Below are 17,165 nucleotides of genomic sequence, written 5' to 3' on the forward strand. Positions count from 1 at the left end.
AAACATGCGAGAATGGTTCTTTGCCTCTGTAAATTAGGAGGTATGTTAGGAGTAGGTAATATACCACGATTTCCTTGTCCATTCCTTCCTTGACCTCCTTTTCCTCGAAAATCACAACTTCCACATCCTCGCCCATAAGCAACTCCTGTGGCTAGTACATCTTATGCTCCAGCATGAACATGAGTTTTTTCAGAGAAATCTTTCAATGTCATCTCATATTGAAAAAGCTTGGCACACAGATCTTCAAATGTAGGTAACTCTGGTAGACACAACAAGGAAGTAACAATCATGTGATAATTGGGCCCCAACCCACTCAGGGTTTGCTGCACCATATCTTTATCACTGACTGCACAACCCACGATGGCTAGTTGATCTGTAATATTTTTCATTTTATTCAGGTATTCCATGATGGTCATGGAATCCTTTTTCAACATTTGAAATTCCTTCTTTAAAAACATTATCCTGTCCTGAGAAACCTGTGAATATGTCTGAACTAGTCTGTTCCATAACTGCATAGCCGAACAATCATATGGAATAGCCACGAGCACCTCTTGTGATAACGTATAAGTAATGTAGGCAACCAATGCCTGGTCCCGCTTCATCCAGGTTACATATTCTGGATTTCTAACATACGTAACAAAAGATTCTCTCTTAACATTCTTGTTTTCTTGTGAATTCTGGAGGAACTGGAATAGAGCCATCCAGACGTCCAGAAAGATCCTGACTTCTTATGAACGGAATGATTTGTCTCTTCCAGGTTAAGAAGTTAGAGTTCAACTTTTCGGACACAAGTTGACTAAGAAAACTTGAGGAAAGGCCAGGAATGAATCTATATTCCAAGGAGAATAAGGAATCAAAAAATCAAGAATGGATGAAAACAAAGAAAGAAACAGAAATCTTAGTTGTAGACAAATCTATTGAATTCAGAACAAATTCAGATCAAAACAGATTCAGAACAAGAACAAAATCTGTTGCCTTTTTTTCTTATATTTTGATTTGTAAATCAGAGGCAGTAAAGCTGACTTTGTTGTAAAATCTGATCTGAACGATATTCAACAAATATTAAGCACGTCACTTCAAAAGAGATATTGCGATTTATGAATTATGATGAGATAAACAAAGATCTAACGTCCCCCCCCCTTTTTTTTTTTAGAATCACGTCTGGATCAGGAAAATAGAAGAAGAAAAAGGAGAAATGTGCTGAAGAAAGATTTTGTCAAGAAAGAAAATTAGGGTTAGATGAAATCACACTTTTAAGCAAATAACATGACCAAAACCTAGAGGAAACAACGAAAAGAGGGAAAACGTGCACAGGCCCGAGATTTGGAGATAGCCTTATCAAGGTCTGATTTAGAATCAAAAGAAGAATGAAAATGGAGATTTGATCTTGGCAAACAGTATAAGAATAAAAGGAAGAAGTAAAGATCGAAAAAAAATAGTGAGGAAAAGAAAGAAAATAAAAATACTTTAAGGAGTGACAAAAATTTCGAGTTGAATGTCCATGAAGAAGTCACGATCTCCAAGACTGGATCTTTGGCTCTGATACCATGTTAGAAATCATAGAGTCCAATATTCAATCACACCAAGAGAGAGAAAGAATGGGAGAGGGAGAGAATCAACTGCTCTAGAAAGCCTAATTCCTCACACAGGAATAGGCGCACCAGGCTGTTTCATTATATTTGCTGAATACAATAATTAGGGTACTAAAATACCCTTTTACAACATGACTAAATTACAGACTAGCCATTAATGAAATAGCGTGAACAGTAAACCCAGATTGGATCTGGATCCTGGGTTTAGACCCAAAAGATAAAACATTACTTCTTTTCAAGATTCAGTTCATGTAGCCTTTATTGAATCTTACCTAATCAGATTCAAATTCACATTCAAATTTCAGATTCATATGAAAAAAAGGATAGTACTTGATCTGGATCCGGTTAGCGTAAGATAGCTAACCAGATAAATTTTCTGCATATATTTGGATTCGGATGTGCCTCAGATTGAATCTGTATCAGATTATTAATCTGATGCTTCTCTCTTTACCAGATTTGCATTCAGTTATACACACACGCACACACATGCTATTTATTTATTTATTTGCTACGAACATTGCTGCACATTTGTGCAATTGTGCCCAACCTAGTTTACATTCTTGGCTCTGCCCCTGTATGCAACAGACGAAAAATAATTATTCCACTCATCCCTTCGAAATTGGATTAGTTAATTGAATACTCGGAATAAATAACCAAATGCTCAATGATAGTGAATGAATCTACTGATATATTTTTAAAATGCAAAACTAGTACTAAAGAATATACTTAATGAATTCACGTAGACCAGTTATTGGAAGAAAGAACTTACAGAAAACTGGAGACCTTATCACTTCTTTCTTCATCTTTCTTGACTGCTCTATTGAGTGAAATCCTTCCAATGTTGAATTATGCAGGAATCCGGCATATGTTTTGCATGTTTTGGGAACATTATCTGAGTAGTTGATGCCATGTGGAAAGTGCAAATATATACAAACTGTTCAATCGTAATTTGAATATGAAGCACCAATTCTTCTTCTTTTCTTTTTCCTCTTTTGGATAGGCAAGCTGGGAGATAGTCTCTGATGGGAATAGAAAAGGAGTCCCTTTGGATAAGATAAAGTGACGTTATGAGGCCTGCTTTGCCTGCTATCTTATAAACACCATGAAATGTAAATGTTGGAACGATGACCTTTGATTGTTATAAGTTGGTTTAACCCTTCTTTTTCTATATCTACTGATTCTCTTATTCTTGAATCTGTGCTGATTTCATGAGTATTTTCTCAAAATCCACTATATATCAGTTTATATACATAGTTCATTATCAACTTTACAGTGTATTAGTGCGAAAGAAGTCAAACATCCAATTGATGGCCAAAGATTTTGAAACTTTGGTAAGTTGTTCTTTCTTAGATGTTCTTTCTACCCGCTAAAAGCATGACTGCTAATGTTAGCCAAAGTTATCTGCGTATTTTATATCTTGAGACAATTAGGATATAAAAGTTCATCTCATAATCTTATAATGAATTCAATGTCTGGACTCCGGATAGTGCTGTAAATATGAAACGTAGTTTAAGAACTTTCCTCTGAATTTCTCATTTTGTCGATACCTTCATGACCATGTTTCATCGTGACCAGGGTGTTTTTATATGTAATCCATATTATCTGCATGTTTCACTTAGTTGAGTTGCATACAAATCAGAAGTGCATGCCAACATGCCATGCCATTAGGACATTCTCCTTTCTGTTCATCTAATCCATATCTGATTTTCTTATGTGTTTCTGTTATATATATTCCAACCTGTAATTGGTAGATTTTCTTCCTAGGCATGCATATCCACATGCTTAAGTGATCTTTCTATCCAACACCTTGCGCTGATGCTTGCCACATCTAAACTCTAAAACTCATCTTATTAATTCTGACTTAAGACTTTCTTTCTGAATTGAACTTAAAATACAACACTATGAGCCCGTCTTAATCAGAAGTGCACAACCTCAAATTACATATTTATTTATTTATTTTTTTTGCTTGATATGCAATATCTTTTTTGAACCAAGATTCATTGATTAAAGTGATATATCAACTCTAATCATCCAGTATACTCCGTCTTTCTTTTTCACTTGTAGCTTCATCCAGCTAAACATGAAGAATGCTATGGAATCTTGTCAAAGAGTTCATTTTTATTATGAAATAAAAACATATTTATATGTTTTTCTTTTGCAAAACCACGAAGACATGACTACATATTGTCTTGCAATGCCTTATCGTCAAGTCATTATGCTTAAATTTGATGTTAGGATGGAAAAGTTACTTCATAGTAACTTAAAGGTTTTAGGGATCTCAGGGAGCTATCCCCAGTCTGACCATTTGGTACAAGATTGATTTCATCTTTTCCAGTGCCTCTTCTTGTATGTTTCTCTTTTTGTTTCATGAAGTGTAACCTTATTGACTTCCATCTTTGGTATATACACCTGCATGAATTTTATGTGCATGTCTGTGTTGACCCTTTGTGATCTGGCCAGAGAAATGATCTGATTCATTTTTTTAATCAATCATAAAACTGCTTAAAATAGTTTTTAATATTTTTAATACTATTTTAATATTTTTGTGATACATGTCAACTGCTGATTAAAAGGTGGTCAATTCAGTTCGACTCAGAGGTGAATTGGAATCAGCTGGTTCACCTGAATTGTTGGCCCAAAAATTTTGTTGGCCGATACAAATCTAACAACATTGTTCTGAACAATTGCCTATTTGTCATCAATATTGTAAAAGAATCTGTTTTTGCATTGAATCCCTTAAGGTAGATGGTGATATCGAGTGGATATGCTTCTTGACAAGGTTGATCAGATTTTCAATGATTGGCTAAATAGCCAAGAGAAATTTCAAACATTTAATCCATTCTATTAGCATGTCTGTGCAGGTCACAGATTTTTCTTTGGCGGGGTTAGTTGTAGGTTGCCCTTATGACTTCATGGGTGGTGACAATCCGCAGGTAAATTTCTTCTCTGGTTTACAGGTGTAGCTGTTTCTTCTAAGTTCAACATGTTCGGGTTATGAGCAGGCAGCGCAAGTAAAGCTGTTTGTGGATTCTCTCCGCAGAACTGGACAAGTTGAGGGTTTGAGTTACACATATTGGGATGAAAGGTTTACTTCAAAGGTGGGCATGGACTTTGCAGTTAATGAAAAAGGGAAAAGGGCCACCACTATGGTGCACATTGCTGACTTTAGAGTTCTTCTCTTGTAGTGTGTAGAAGCATTGGTGAGGCCCCTCAACTTGCACCCCATGCAATATAAAACAATTGTTGACAAATTTGCTGCCGTTGCCATCCTCCAGGTCTCTCTCTCTCTCTCTCTCTCTCTCTCTCTCTCTCTCCGTGTGATCATTCACCTGAGCACGGTTGCTTTGTTTGACAGGGTTTCCTGGACTTTGCCAACGGGAATCTCAAGCTAAGAGAACAGGAAGAAACCTGATGAACATGTTTTTGTATGGCATCTAGGCCTGTGGTGAACGCATCTATATCTCATTATTGGGATGATTGGCAGGTACAATATATCAAGTACATGTCCACTGTTTTGTGTGGTGTGCAGTATGTCAATTACATATCCACAGTTTTTGTGGAGTACCATTTTTAAGATATTTGAATGTTCACATGATTGTCCCACTTTCAAAGTCCTTTTTCACTTTGACAATAGGCATTTCAAGACATTGGGCCTAAACGGTAATTAAGACCCAAATAGTACAAGCTAGCGGCTGCCATTAGGCCTGTGTGCTGTATAAGTTTAACATCCTTTGTCCTGGACTGACTGAAATGTTGAATGATCGTATAATATTAGACATGCACTCCAAAAGATGTGTCCCAAATGCTGGCAGACTCATCCGGATATCTCTCTCTCTCTCTCTCTCTATGTATCTGGGGGCGATTAGGACTAATGAAAAGTTTATCAATTTCGGGTCTAGCTGGATTTTTGCAGAGATGGACGCAACAACACGGTGAACAGAGCTGTTACCATTGTAAGCTGGGCACTTTTGGCTATCAAGATAAAATTAAAGGATTTCTGACAAGATCTAATCGCACCTATTTCAATCATATGGAACACATTGTTCGGACAATGCCCATGATTAGTTAGAAACTGGGAGAAAACTAAAAAAAAAAAAAATCTTAAGGTTTCCCTAGGGGATGGTTGCTAGGAGAAATGGCCAGATCAAATAGACATGAGGGGTGAAATCTAAAAATTAGAAGGGAGGAGGTCATATTCCGTCCTTGATTGGGTTATTGCTTAGGACCAGTCTTCATGTTTAAATAAAATGAAGCCCTTCTCTTTGTTGTATCAGATATGAAGATTGGAGAATGGCTCAAGTGGGTCGACTCATACTCGGTCTAGTTTGTCGGGAGTTCTCATGAATATGATTGACAAGGCAAGAGCGATCAATCTAACCATGAAAAATAATTTAGATATAGGACACGGAAGTGAATTTACTATCATAAAGTATATGACAAAAAAGAGTTGTCAAAATGAATATCATATAATCTAGCTGTCAAGATAATTTGAGATCTTGGGTCTATTTCACCAATCAATGTTTAGAAGAAATTTTTAATGGAACTACCCAGCTCCCGGTAGATAACAAACATATCAAGTAGCTGGACTCGGTCCATCAATTTAGCTAAGTATGGTAGGTAGTTCGCTTGTGGGTATTTGAATCATGTTCACAGTAAGAAGAATTCAGGTGATACCAACCAAATACTCGGGCAACGATCTATGAGATCAAAACTAAAAAAGCTATTTTGGAAGCCACAAAAAAAAAAGAACTAAGAAGGTATCAAACTAGCTCGGATAAACCAACCGTTAAAAACTTTTTTTATTTTATTTTTGTCTAATCCTCAGGTAGGCCGTGCACAACCAAGAAATTATAGTCTTGACTGAGCTGATAGTAAAGTGAAACTGCCTCGGGAGAAAACAAACTATGCTAAACCTGTTTTTTTTAGAGTATCCAAAAAAGTTTCTCGATGTTATTGGCGCAACTGTACAAGGCAGAAGTAAATGACTACAAAGGGTGAAAATCATAAATTTCATTTCTCCAAGAGGAAAGATGCAAATCACCATTTGTGCTGATCAACAAAAACAGCTCTCATTACCATAAAATCAGACCAATATCATACATACACAAAGAGTTATATATGTCAACTTTTCACTATTGACGACTCTTATTTCACCGTGTCAGTGGAGCATCAATTTACTAGGTCACTGAGATGCTTCAGCGACCACAGTTCTGGGTTTTACACCAATCTTCTTCCACGAGACAGTAGGCATGATCTGCTTTCTGTCTACTCTGTCACTGAACTTCATGGCAAAATTGAGCAAAGAGTCAAGAAGGGAATCGGAGAGAAGGTGAGGTTGAAGCCCCAATTCGATCAGTTTTGTGTGTTTGGCATTGTAGTAGTGTTCCTCAGCCTCAACTCGCGGATTTGGGACAGAGATGGTTTGCACCTTTAGGCCGAGCTTCCCCCCAGCTTTCGTGACAACCCTTGCTAGTTCATTGACAGAGAACTGCTCGGTGAATTGGTTGAAGACACGGAATTCGCCGGGTTTTGCTGGGTTAGCAACAGCAAGTTCAACACACTGTACCGTGTCCCTGATGTCAAGGTATCCCCTGGTCTATAACACACGAAAACCATCAGTAACAGTCAATGGATAAACAGATATATGAACAAGGATCACAGTAAAAATGAACTATAAAAATGGCCAACTTGATCTGGACTTCAACCAGGACCAGGGTTTGATCTAGCTAGGATCAACGTCAATGGTCATCCATGGCACCAACTCATGGGACTCAATCAAGGTTGTCAGACCACATGAATAACCATCAAGATGACTGACTCATAGGAAATATTGGATTCATGACCAACATGAGGCATTACAGGTAGAGTTGGCCACTGAGAGCTACACAATCTATAAGCATGGGTGAACAACCCATTCGACATTCTCAGTGTATCAAAGACATCATTTCAAATAGTCCACGGCCCCAAGTCTTACCTGACCGCCTTTGCCATACACAGTAAGAGGATGCCCAACTGCAGCCTGCACACAGAACCTGTTTAAGGCTGTCCCAAACACTGCATCATAATCAAACCTGTTAACCAACTCTTCATGCATTGCAGTCTCCTCTGTCCTAACGCCATATACGACACCTTGATTGAGATCTGTTGCTCTCAATCCCCAAGCCTTGCACGTAAAGGCTATATTATTTGAGTCATGCACCTTACTGAGATGGTAAAATGAGCTTGCCTGCTTCGGAAATGGCAAAGTATCGGTTCTCCCATTGTGAGTGATTGTGATGTATCCTTCCTCTATGTCAATATTGGGTGTACCATACTCCCCCATTGTTCCCAACTTCACCAAATGACATTCAGGTGCATATTCCTTGATCGCAAAGAGCACATTAAGTGTCCCTATTACATTGTTATGTTGTGTGTAAACTGCCCGCCCTCGGTCAATCATAGAATAGGGTGCTGAACGTTGCTCACCAAAGTGGACCACAGCATCTGGCTCGAAGGCCTTCAAGGCTTCAGACAGAAATTCAAAGTCACATATGTCGCCCACAAAAAGAGAGATGGTTTTCCCAGTTAACTGCTTCCAGCGATGTAGGCGGTCCTGGATGGAGGAAATGGGTGTGAGGGATGAGATACCAAGTTGGTGGTCAAAAAGGCGACGCACAAGATTGTCGACAATAGCAACTTCATAACCTTTGTTGGAGAGGTGGAGGGCAGTAGCCCAACCACAATAACCATCACCCCCAATGACCATGGCATGCTTGGGCCGTCTAGAAGTGTTCTCAGAGAATTGGGGAGGTTTATTTTGGGGTTCGGATTCTTTTACAGGAGTCAAAGTTGCAGATACGGTAGACTTCCAGAGGATTACTGGATTTCTTCTACTCTGTCTTATGAAGTTCTTTGATAGGCATTGAGAACCTGGGAATGAGAGGGAAGCATAATGCAAATTCCTAAAAGATTTGTTGCTAAGTGGAGTCTTTATGGTACAAGAGGTAGGCAGTAAGTGAGCCATTCTAAGCAAGATAGAGCCGCAATACCTGAAAAGCAAACATTTTTCCCTACTTGATTCAGAAAGCTTAAAAAATTGATGACAGAAGCAAAAACAAAAATAATGTCATAGCAGCACAACAAGAAGCATAATTACAGTAAAAAACAACAAAGAGATAAATAAGAAAGAAACCTTTGATGGTGGAGATCTTCAGTGTTTCAGAAAATTACTCAGATATAAAGGCCATGCTAGTGTTACCCAATTACATGATAGAGTTATCCACTAAAATTTAGTGCCAGTATGCCACTATAACCGAAAGGTAAATCATTAAGGCTGCGTTTGGGAGCCGGAGTTGAGAGGGAGATGGGAGCGGAGTTCACAACAACATCCTCGGAAGGATGTTTTTGAACTCCGCCAAAAACAACGAGCGGAGCAGCCCAATTCCGCTCTGATCTCCCCTCAACTCCCAACTACAGGAAAACAAGCAGCAGCGCCGAGGCGGGGAAATCGGAAATCCCGTCCCTGCTTCAAACGCCAGATCCCAAACAGAGCCAGTGGTTTGGTAATACAAGATTTAAATGTTAGTCAAGACTTGAATTTCATCAAACATAAGAACCGACAAGAAAACAAATTGGATCAAATAAAGGAACAGGAAAAATGTTTGATTTACTGTAGCAAGAGAAAAATGGTGCACACAATGTACGAAGTTAAGATCAATTTAGCATTCTATCCTCAAAAAACTTATGATATACATGACATGTATGCCACATAATGGCGAATAAAACATGGATACTCACAATTTTCCGCTCGAATATATACGAATTGGTAACTCCATTAAATATCGTATAAATATATATATATATATGACATACATAGCAGTGGACATGTGAAATAATAGACTGAAAATTAACTGAACCACTATCATGAGTAACACTCTGTTTTGCTAGAAAACAAAAACACGGTTAGCTTCTCATTGGGTTTCCAGTACCAGAAGAAGCGGGGAATCCACGTTCCTATGGAGATTAAAGAAAATCATACAGAGGAAAGGAAAAGGCTCGAAATGAATGGATCAACAAATACCATCTTTACCAAACTAACAGCATCACCACGTTCTTGCATTATTCACCAGAATTTCGAAAAGGCCCAACCAAGTACATTAGAAAAGGAGAAAGCGGATACAGAAATCATCAGAGAGATAACCGCAAAGAAAATTTTTCCGAACCACGAAATTCTCACGAAACCAACAGAAATCAAATAAAAAAAGCATGAACCAAATGGAGAAAAAGAAGAGAACCAAACGTCCAAAACAAATAAGCCATCAACGCGAAAACACCATTCTGGAAAGACTAAAAGCACGTACAGAAAAGGTAAGAAAAGAAGGAAAAACCATGAACCAGCAAACCCAATAAAAGTAAAACCCGGAACTGTTGAAACTGTGAAAACGGAACAAAAATTGAAGCTAAGGAGTTGCAGAAGGGCAAGATGAGCGAGAATGGGATGTGCTTACTTTTCTCTACACCGTTTGGATAAGGTGGGGGAAAAAGTCACAACTCCGACGGAATTAAGAAGACGTGGGAAATGCAAAGAACTCCCTCTCTCTCTCTAGAAAGTGAGAGGAAGGAAGGTCGGCAATGGCGTGAAAACGAAGAGCGATTTTTCTACTTTTTTTCTTTATAATTTTTGGTTATCCGGTTTGGTTGTATGTTTATGTTTAGCGTGAGAAATATCACATGGGCCCCTTATTGGGTATTACGACTTCTAAATAACCTTATAAGTCGCTCTACTTTTTCTGAACCCCCCCTGAAAGGTGATGCCATTTTCTGTGCGTAATTTTTTTTACTCAATATAAAGCGAAATAATGCTCAGGATATTCTTTTTGTAGCTGGGAAGTGGGAATATAAAAGGGTATCAAACTAGGCGATTCCTACATGCTCTTAGGTGCACACGTGCAGGAACTTGCACAGGATAGTGCTGCCGCACGTGTGACATGAGAGTTATTTTCTCATTTGCATAAGAATTAGAGTCAGAAGAAGTCCCTTGTGATTCTGATTCAATGGCTCCAAATCAAATTGGAGTCATATGTTCCTCACAAAACCAAACTTACCCTAAAAAAAAACAAAAGAAGTTTTGCCGAAAAAACTTTCCATCCTCAAGGCTGTTGCATTTCATTGATTAAGTTGTTTTTCATCAAATCTGACCCCCATAGATTGGATTCAACATGGTTAATTTGATGAGAATCAACCATTGGATTGCATTGTTTGGACAATAAATATGATAATTTCAATTAAAAAATTTAGCATTTTTATAGCTGTTTATTTTTTACAGATCCCAAGATGGGGTATATGATAGGGTTGACACTTTTGAGTTATGTAAAATAGAGTATTACTTTTTCAAGTGCTGCCCCCTCATGTATATCTTCTTATTCATAAGGATCTTCTTGTCATCTTTGTAATATTGTTGTAGTGGTAAAAGTTGAATGCCATTTCTATTTTGTTTTAGTTTAGGGCTTAGAGACATAGTGACAAAGGTTAAAAATGTCAATTTATCAATGACAAAAAACTTGCGAGAAATAGATTGTTTTTGAAAAACTTGCATTTTTGGCAAAATATTTTTTATAAAAAACAAATAAAAATATTTAAGCATAAAAATGCATAAATTTTTAATAATAAATAGCCAATAAAAACATAAATATTGTGTTTAAAACATGATAAATATTTCCATGAGTTTTGAATAAATCTCATGATATTTGTCACACTAGTTAGAGAAGGCGGGTTGACCTCAATATTGTTGTAACTTCTTTCATTTCAAGTTTCTTTAGTGTTTTGTCTCAATTGGTATCTTCAACCCTCTTCTTTTCTCTTTGCATCTTGAATTTTGTTATAGTATTAGAATTCTTAGGTTATTATTAAATGTAAAGTTCCTAATCATATTCTAACTCATTAAGATGAGTTTTAGATAGTTTAAGATAGTAATTAGAGTGAGATAATGCCCTTAATCTTGCTCTTAATAGATTTTATCTTGAAGAATTTTTAGTTGGAGGCGTAAGCGGGTGCCGTCTAAGTTGTAGACTATTTTTACTCACTCACCACTTAGACATATTTGAGTCTCATTTGACTCACATGTCTAGTGAAAACAACTTCACTGACTGCCTTGGTTAGCGGATTTGTTACCATGGCACTTGAAAGAATATAGTCCACTGTTATTTCATTTTTCATAAGCATATCATGAATATATTGATATTTAACTTCAATATGCATACTTTTAGAGCTATCAACTTCTATTTGTATTAATCTTATAACAGCTTTATTGTCACAATAAAGTTGAACTGGATCTTTTAGAATATCTAATTTTAACTCATTTAGGAAATGATTTATCTATACACCAAACATGGCTGTCATGTTAAATACAATATACTCAGCTTCCTGAGTATATAGTATCACACAAATTGCCCCACCTCTTAACATAAATACATAATCAGATGTGGACTTTGTTTCATCTCTATCACCAGCAAAGTCAGCATCTAAGTAGCCTACAAGCTTTAAAGTATCTGACTGATAGCATAGCTTGAGTTCCTTAGTTTCCTTTAAATATCAAAAAATTCTCTTCACTGCTTCCCAGTGAGAGAGCCCAGGATTACTTTGATATCTACTCACTAAACTTACAACAAAACTTAAATCAGGTCTAGTGCAATGTATTGCATACATCAAGCTTCTAATTGTCTGAGCATAGGGAACATACAACTTTTCTTGTCCATTTTTTTGGATAATAATTCTTACTTAGCTTTTGGCCTTTTACTACAGGAGTACCCTTTGCCTTGGTATTTTCCATTCTAAATTTCTTTAGAATATGATCAAGATATTTTTCTTGACTTAGACATAGCAATCTTGATTTTGTATCTCTCTAAATCTTAATTCTAAGGATAAATGAAGCTTCACCCATATCCTTCATTTCAAATTAAGAACTTAATCATGATTTAGTTATATTTATTATATCTATGTCATTTCTTGCAATTAATATATTATCAACATAGAGGGATAACACAATAAACTTACTTTCACTATTCTTGGCATATACACAGTGGTCTAGACTATTTGCCTCATAACCTAGTTTGGTTATAGCATTATGAAAAGTCAAATACCACTACTTAAGTCTATATAAGGATTTATTTAACTTTTTATCCTCTTGACCTTCAATTTCAAAACCTTCTAGTTGCTGCATGAAAATAATTTCATTTAGTTAACCATTTAAGAAGGTCATTTTTACATTTATTTGATATAGGTCAAAATCAAAATAAGCTACCAATGCCAAAATAATACGAATAGATGCCAGTTATGAGTTTTTTCATAATCAATCCCTTCTTTTTGAGAATAGTCTTTTGCTACTAATCTTGCTTTGAATCTATCAATAGATTTATCTACTTTGAGTTTTTTCTTGAGAACCCACTTACTACCAATTTCCCTATATCCATTAGGCAAAGTGGCTGGTTTTTAAACTTTATTTTTTTCAATGGAGTTCAACTCATCTTTCATTGCTTCCTTCCATAGTTCAGACTCATTAAAAGCAATTGCATCTTCAAAACTCAAGTTGTCAAGAGTTTCATCCAAATTCATAGAATAACATAATTCCTTACTCAGAAATGTATACTAATCATTTAGATAGGATGAAGGAGTTCTTATTCTTTTTTATTCAATTACTGGTTATGAATTTTGCTCATTATTCATAACTGAATGGTTATGCTCTAACTCTTGATTTGGTACCCCAGGATCATTTATAATATCAAGAAAGACACAATCATCTTAAGGATCAAAATTGCTTTCTTGACTTTTCAAGAATTCTACCTCTCTACTCTCTATAAATCCCTTTTAAGGATTATATAGACGATATCCCTTCGATCCTTTTAGGTATACCATGAAGATGCATTTGATAGTTTTGTTATCTAACTTGTCTCTCATTTAACTACAAATCAACACATGAGCATATGACCCCCACTTTCGCAAATGACTCAGGTCTGACTTCCTACTAGTCTATAATTCATGGGGTGTGAGCTCTACAACCTTAGAAGGAACCTTATTTAGGATATACATGGCAGTGCAAATTGTTTTTTCTTAAATTTTTTTAAAAAGATTTGCATGTGTCAATCTAGACCTTGTCATATCTATTAAGGTTCTATTCCTTTGTTCTGCTACATCATTCTATTATGGTGTATAAGGTATAGTTGTATAAAAAGTTATATTATTATCATGCAGAAGGTCTTAAACTCATTAGAGTTATATTCACCTCCTCTACCAGATCTAATAACTTGGATTTTTCTTCCTAGTAATCTTTCAACTTCATGTTTATATGCCTTAAACTTTTCTAGAGTTTCAGATTTCTTAGAGATTAGGTATATATATCTATATCTTGAGTAGTCATCTATAAATGTGATGAAATATTATTTTCTTTCATGTATTTCTACTGTTAAAGGTCCACAAATATCTGTGTACCAAAACTATTAAGTCACATGACCTACTTCCCTTAAGATAAGGTTTTCTAGTCATTTTACCTGATATGCATGGTTCACATTTTTTAAATTCTATATTTTTAAGAGAAGGCAACAATCTCATGCAAATTATTCTTTTCATTTTATTGACATTTATTTGCCATAACCTTAAATGTCATAAATATGCATCGACATTAAATGTACAATCAATATAACTAGAAATATTCATTGTATTATTTGTAAAAGGAGTTACATTTAGATAGAAGAGACCATGGTCAACATCATAGCGACCCCCTAAGCTTCATTTTTTCATCTTTTTCAATAGTGACCTTGTCACCTTAGAAGCGCATTTTGAAGCCCTTTTTAACAAAATCTCTCATTGTTAAAAGATTTCTTCTTATGCAAGGTACATAAAGTACATTTGTTAGTAGAAGACTGGTCCCTTCTACTTGAAGTATGTAGATCTCTATCCTGACCACATCACTATAGGTGTTATTTTTCATATACACCTTATGATATCCAGGCTTCAACTCCTTTATCTTCACAAGTCCTTCCTTTGTCATAGACACATGTCATGTCGCCCTTGAATCAATCTACCACCATGGAAGATCACTATCTGCGATCAATGATTAAGACACAATGCATACTATTTCTCGTTTTTCATTTACTTTATTTCCTGGATTCTCTTTCTTGTTCTATTTAAATAATTATTCTTGCAATGCACAACTTTTTTACAAGAGAAACATGCTCCCCTGGTTGTAGTCTTGGAGTTTTTGGTTTGCACTAGACACATTTTGTTGAATTTATTCTTAAATTTCTTGAAGAATGTGCCTTTAGGCTTGAACTTGTGAGAGGTTGTCGAAAAGGATTCTTGGGTATTTATAACCTCTCCCTTCTTGTCTTTTGACGTGTGCTCTTGATCAAGGGTTAATTGCAGAGGGAGCTCAGTTAGAGTAAGACTTTTTTGATTTAATCTCATGGCAATTGACACCATCTTCCAAGTTGGAGGAAGATTGTTTAGTATGGTAGATATTTGCATGCGCTCGAGAATATCATTTTCAGCTATGGCTAAGTCCTTAGCCATTACCATCATTCGATTCACATGATCGACCACATTGTCTGACTCTTTCATTCTGCATGAGTTGTATTGCTTCAGAAGAAGTTAAATGTGGGTTTCTTAAGTCATATCATACTTCTTTCTGACTTCTTTCATCATTCTATTTGCAGTGTCAAAGTCTTCAAACACTCAGATGAGGTTATCTTACATAAATGTTAGAAGAGTTGCTCGAGCAAGTTAATCATCTTTGATAAACTTATTATGAGCTTTCTTCTCTTCACTCGATTTATCAGCTAGTGAAGATTTTATATTGTTCAATATGTATAGGGTATTGTCATGTGTTAATAGATATTTCATCTTCCTTTTCCATATTCCAAAATCCATTCCATTGAGTTTTTCGATTTTGGATAATTCAACCATGACTATTCGATTTACCATATTCTTAATTATAAACAAATATTAGAATTAATAAAGTTTATTCCAACTAATATTTATAAATATAACTAGTTTTAATCCTTCTAAACTAGTTTAGCATGCAATATGGTCTTTAAGTATGCAAGAAATTTATAAAAATTGTCAAATTTAAGCACTATTTGACAAAAAAAAGTAACATGTGGTTTTCAGAAATTCAAAACCACTTTTCTACACTTTTAAAAAGTAATATGAGAGATTCTGTGTAAACAAAAATCATAGAAACCGTTTTCTGCAACTTTCTGAGTTAAACAGAAAGTTCTGACTCTCTTTCTTTAATATAAAAAAAATTCAGAGGCTCTGTTCTGTAAAAACTCAATAAAGCATTACACTTTATAAAATTTATGAGTTTATCAAAAAAGATAAAACTCTTTTCTGTAATTTTAAAAAAGGCAAAAGCCTTTTTAAGCAAAAATGAAAACAGAAACAAAAAAAAAACTTACTAAGTTAAATAGAAAGATACAACCCTCTTTTTGGAATTTCAAAAAAGATTAGTGGCCTTTTTGTAATTATCCAGCAAACTATATATATATATATATATAAATATATGATTTTTTTTATTTTAATACAAAAGAAATGAACCACTTTTCTGTAATTTCAAAAAAGTCGGTACACTATTTTTTTCCAAGACTGACCCTTTTTCTGAATTTGCAGGAAATTTCAGTTTTAAATTGATTTTTTTTTATGTAAAAGGGCTTATGCGTTAAAACGAATGGGTTCCCCTTTTCGTTTTCCTTTTCTTTTTGTTCTGAGAAAGAGGGGAACCTACAGCCGGAGCGATATTAAAGAGGCGTCGAGTTTTCTGGCAAGGAACGACCACCTCCTTTGGCCTGTCCGACGATGCCCCAGCTCCGACAAGGTGAAGGACCTATTCCCCTTCTTCCCTTTTTCTATTTTTTCTTTCATTTTGTTTGTTTGTCTGCCGCTGCAGGCAGAAATCCAACGTCGGTCTGGCAGCAACACACCGCACCTGACGACACCTGGCTACCGGGCACCAGACTAGGTGACCGACAGTCGCTGCATGACCTCAGAAAATGAGGCCTCCACCAGAGAAGGTTTGAAGGCTGGAGAAAATCCGGCCAACAGTGACCCAACATCACCTCCAGCGGCAAATTCGACCTTCGATCGAAAATGATGAGCGATTCTGGGCCTCATCTTTTTTTTCTTTCTTTTTTCAGTTTTCGTTTTCCTTGCTTTTTTTCTGTTTCAATGGCTTCAGCCGACGCCCCTTTAGGCATTTTCAGTTCTGTTCGAGCCCCTCAGAAGAGAGAGAAAGGAAAGAGGGAACCAAACCCTCTTCCTCTTCTCCTTTTTTCTTTTTTTTTTCTTTTTTCGGCACTGAGACCACTGATCATGCATATAATTCGCATTTTATTTATGCATGATTCATGTTAAAATCGCTTTAAAAACTTATTTTTATCGTTAGTTTCAAGAAATAGCATAACATTGAACTTTATCAGTTCTTTAAGTGAGTTGCATTTAATCATTACTGCATTGCATGTTTCTGGGAGTATTTGAAAACAAAAACAAAACTAAAAAATCAGAAAACAAAAAAAAAGGGAAAAAATTTGTGTGCCGGTTCTTGAT

At 35.9% G+C, this 17,165-nt stretch overlaps 2 protein-coding genes across 2 annotated transcripts in view; one reads left to right on the plus strand and one right to left on the minus strand.

The window, feature by feature from the left end:
- LOC149814058 (uncharacterized) overlaps positions 1-5,195 on the plus strand; it is a 37,404-nt gene extending 32,209 nt beyond the window's left edge. Inside the window, exons 3-7 of the mRNA XM_089989134.1 lie at positions 2,866-2,923; positions 4,454-4,525; positions 4,595-4,690; positions 4,778-4,867; positions 4,948-5,195. Coding sequence (XP_089845260.1) covers positions 2,866-2,923; positions 4,454-4,525; positions 4,595-4,690; positions 4,778-4,867; positions 4,948-5,004 — 373 coding nt within the window. The 3' untranslated portion in view covers positions 5,005-5,195. The remainder of the gene's footprint in view (positions 1-2,865; positions 2,924-4,453; positions 4,526-4,594; positions 4,691-4,777; positions 4,868-4,947) is intronic.
- A 1,392-nt stretch (positions 5,196-6,587) lies between these two features.
- On the minus strand, positions 6,588-9,980 carry LOC149814059 (UDP-sulfoquinovose synthase, chloroplastic-like). The gene is made up of 3 exons (XM_089989135.1): positions 9,966-9,980; positions 7,567-8,620; positions 6,588-7,188 (listed from the first exon to the last, which is right to left on the minus strand). Exons 2-3 carry the CDS (start codon positions 8,593-8,595, stop codon positions 6,775-6,777), a joined length of 1,443 nt encoding a protein of 480 aa, XP_089845261.1. The 5' UTR covers positions 8,596-8,620; positions 9,966-9,980; the 3' UTR covers positions 6,588-6,774.
- Between the last annotated feature and the right edge of the window lie 7,185 nt (positions 9,981-17,165).

Source organism: Nuphar pumila, chromosome 15, assembly GCF_984573655.1.
Source record: "Nuphar pumila chromosome 15, dmNupPumi1.hap1.1, whole genome shotgun sequence".
Lineage (NCBI taxonomy): Eukaryota > Viridiplantae > Streptophyta > Magnoliopsida > Nymphaeales > Nymphaeaceae > Nuphar > Nuphar pumila.